We start from the raw sequence: 3,492 nt of genomic DNA, 5'->3' as shown, positions 1-3,492 counted from the left end.
CTCATTTATTTATTTTCTCATCATTTATTTAATAAGGGTAAGTAATGCTTGATTTACTTTATAGGATTCTTGAGTTGATCAAATGAAATAATAGATGTGAAATCTCGTTCAGTTGGGTAGAACTTAAAAAAAGAAAGCAAGAGGAAGGAAACACAATTGTAGGGACAGACAGAGGAGAAAGAAAAGAATGAAGCATTGCATGTGTTTATGAAAGGGATAGTAACAAGTACCACCAGTGGCCATACTTTAAAAAAAAATAGCCACTTATTCCTTGCAAGATCTGTCCATGGCTCAGGTTTTCTTGCTGATCCCTCCCTCTCTTCCATTCTTCCCATTCTCTTTTTTCTTAGTTTCTTTTCCCCTCCCTCCCTTCCTTTCTTTGTTAAATTGAGTAATCATGCTTTTAATGATTAAAGAGAAAAGTATAATATATCTTGCAAGGATTATGTGACTTTCTGTCCTTGGTATTTATATTTACTGATAATATTTATTAATGTGTATTAACAACCTTTGTTATTGTTAAAGGGCAATAATCTGATGGCTTTGGCAGAAGCAACAATTGCTCTTGCAGAAATGTTAGAATTGAAAGCAGATCCCAATGGTCCAGTGGAAGGAACAGTAATAGAGTCTTTCACAGACAAAGGAAGAGGGTAGGACTCTTAAACTGCTTGCCTTTTAATTTGTTCTGTGGTTTTGTGACTTGATTATATGATGATATATTATTTTGTTGCATGTTATTGTTAGTTCATGAACAATATTTTCAAAGCATTTGTTTTAAAAGTATGTTATTGTTTGTACTGACACAAGAACACAAGAATGCAGTTATTATCAGTAGACCATAGCAACTATCCATATACATCTGGTAGTCATATTTAGATGACATAAGTAGTTCAATTTGTTTTATTTTCTCCCCACTGACTCGACTGAATTGGTTAAGTCTTACAGATAACATAAATTAGAATAAAATACCAATAGTTGCATTTTAGGGTTTGTAAATTCTTTATACCTTACCCATTAATATAATACGCAGAAAGATCTTTGAAGTGGTGTGCTTGAATTTTCCTCCGTATCAGCAAGAGAGATTTTCTCATTGCTTTACACTCTCTAACAACTGTGAGTAATCCCTTAGCTGATGGAGACTGGGATAGAAAGTGGTTTAAGATTCTGTCAGAACACTTTGCTCCCTGTTTCTTCTCTTAGCATAACCTTGTAAGAAATTATTTTTTTAAAATTGTGGTAAGAAACACCTAACATCCCATTTATTATGTTAACCATATTTAAATATACAGTTCAGTATTGTTGTCTATTCACATTGTTGTGCAACAGATCTGTTGAACTATTTTATCTTGTAAAACTGAAAGTCTATACCTTTTAAAATTACCTTAGTCCTTCTCCCGAGCCCTTGGCAACCACCTTTCTGTTTTCTGTTTTTTTTTATGTATTTATTTTGAGACAGACTTTTGCTCTTGTTGCCCAGGCTGGAGTGAAGTGGCCGTGATCTCAGCTCACTGCAACCTCCGCTCCCTGGGTTCAAGCGATTCTCCTGCCTCAGCCTCCCAAGTAGCTGGGATTTACAGGCACCCGCCACCACGCCTGGCTAATTTTGTATTTTGGTAGAGACAGGGTTTTGCCATGTTGGCCAGGCCAGTCTCGAACTCCTGACCTCGGGTGATTCACCCGCCTTGGCCTCCCAAAGTGCTGGGATTACAGGCGTGAGCCACTACGCCTGGCACTGTTTTCTGTTTTATTTTGTGACTACTTTAGATACTTCATATAAGTGGAATCATACAGTTTGTGTCCATTTGTAACTGGCTTATTTCATTTTGTATAATGTTCTAGAGTTTCATTCATGTTGTAGCCTATGCAAAGATTTCCTTTTTTCAAAAAATTTAATATTTATTTATTTTTTAATTTTTCTTTTTTTGAGATGGAGTCTTGCTCTATCACCCAGGCTGGAGTGCAGTAGTGCGATCTCGGCTCAGTGCAACCTCCGCCTCCCAGGTTCAAGTGATTCTCCTGCCTCAGTCTCCTGAGTAGCTGGGACTATAGGCGTGTGCCACCACACTCGGCTAATTTTTGTATTTGTAGTAGAGACGGGGTTTCACCATGTTGGCCAGGCTGGTCTCGAACTCCTGACCTTAGTTGATCTACCCACCTCGGCTTCCCAAAGTGCTGGGATTACAGGTGTGAGCCACTTCACCCAGCCTATTTTTTTTTTTAATTGAGATGGGGTCCTGCTATGTTGCCCAGGCTGGTCTCAAACTCGTAAGCTCAAGTAGTCCACTCACCTTGGCCTTCAAAAGTGCTGGGATTACAGCCATGAGCCACTATATCTGGCCAATTTCCTTCTTTTTAAAGACTGTATAATATTACTTTGTATGTAAAATCCACATTTTCTTTGGAAGAAATGTCCATTTGTCTTTTGATGGACATTTGGGTTGCTTCTACTTCTTGGCTATTGCAAATAAATTTGTTTAAAATGGTCTTGATAGGCTGACTTTGAACTCATGGGCTCAAGTGATCCTCTTGCCTTAGCCCGCTGAATAGCTGGGATTGCAGGTGTGCCACTGCACCCAGCTTTGAAATGTTTTTATAGTATGAGAAACTGCTTAAGAAGTTAAGTGGTGGAATTAATCTTATGTATACACATGTTTATGTAATTTAAACTTCATAAAGATATCTTTGCTCTACTTAAAGTACAAGTACATCCTGATTATGACATTAAAAATATACTTTTATTTTCATTTTAGTCCTGTTACTACAGCTATAATTCAAAGAGGAACTTTAAGAAAAGGCTGTGTTCTGGTTGCTGGAAATTGTTGGGCAAAAGTACGCTTAATGTTTGATGAAAATGGAAAAACAATCCATGAGGCCCATCCCAGCATGCCAGTGGGAATTACAGGCTGGAGAGACCTTCCTTCTGCAGGAGAAGAAATTCTTGAAGTAGAATCTGAGGTATATCAAGCTTAATTCCTATATATTGGATGTAATATAATGATTTTAAATGTCAGTTTACAATGTTATACCAAATATGTGTATTAATGTTAACAAATAATTCTAGATTATAAGAGGCTGTGAGGATGCAAGTTGTGCTATTGTAGCATTAGACTATAGAATTTTGGGGGGGATAAGATTTTTAAATCATTTCAATGATATAAGCTTTCAAATTAAAATTTTACATGTTTCTTGAAACTTATAAAAGTAGCAGTTTCATACATGAGTTAACGCTCATTTCCTAATGGGGGACAACCCAAAGGCTTTTTTTTTTTTTTTGAGACGGAGTCTCGCTCTGTCCCCAGGCTGGAGTGCAGTGGTGCGATCTCAGCTGACTGCAAGCTCTGCCTCCTGGATTCACGCCATTCTCCTGCCTCAGCCTCCTGACTAGCTGGGACTACAGGCACCCGCCACAGCGCCTGGCCAATTTTTTGTATTTTGGTAGAGACGAGGTTTCGCCGTGGTCTCGATCTCCTGACCTTGTGATCCGCCGGTCTC

The 3,492-nt window shown here is 38.2% G+C and overlaps 1 protein-coding gene across 1 annotated transcript; it reads left to right on the top strand.

The window, feature by feature from the left end:
- Window positions 1–29: 29 nt before the first annotated feature.
- Window positions 30–3,255, top strand: LOC108524612 (translation initiation factor IF-2, mitochondrial-like). The gene is made up of 2 exons (XM_017865698.1): window positions 30–650; window positions 2,751–3,255. Exons 1-2 carry the CDS (start codon window positions 538–540, stop codon window positions 2,968–2,970), a joined length of 333 nt encoding a protein of 110 aa, XP_017721187.1. The 5' UTR covers window positions 30–537; the 3' UTR covers window positions 2,971–3,255.
- The last annotated feature ends 237 nt before the right edge of the window (window positions 3,256–3,492 follow it).

Source organism: Rhinopithecus bieti, unplaced genomic scaffold, assembly GCF_001698545.2.
Source record: "Rhinopithecus bieti isolate Rb0 unplaced genomic scaffold, ASM169854v2 repeat_8277, whole genome shotgun sequence".
Classification (NCBI taxonomy): domain Eukaryota; kingdom Metazoa; phylum Chordata; class Mammalia; order Primates; family Cercopithecidae; genus Rhinopithecus; species Rhinopithecus bieti.
Note: the sequence above shows the minus strand (reverse complement) of the source record. Positions and strands in the feature narration are given on the sequence as shown.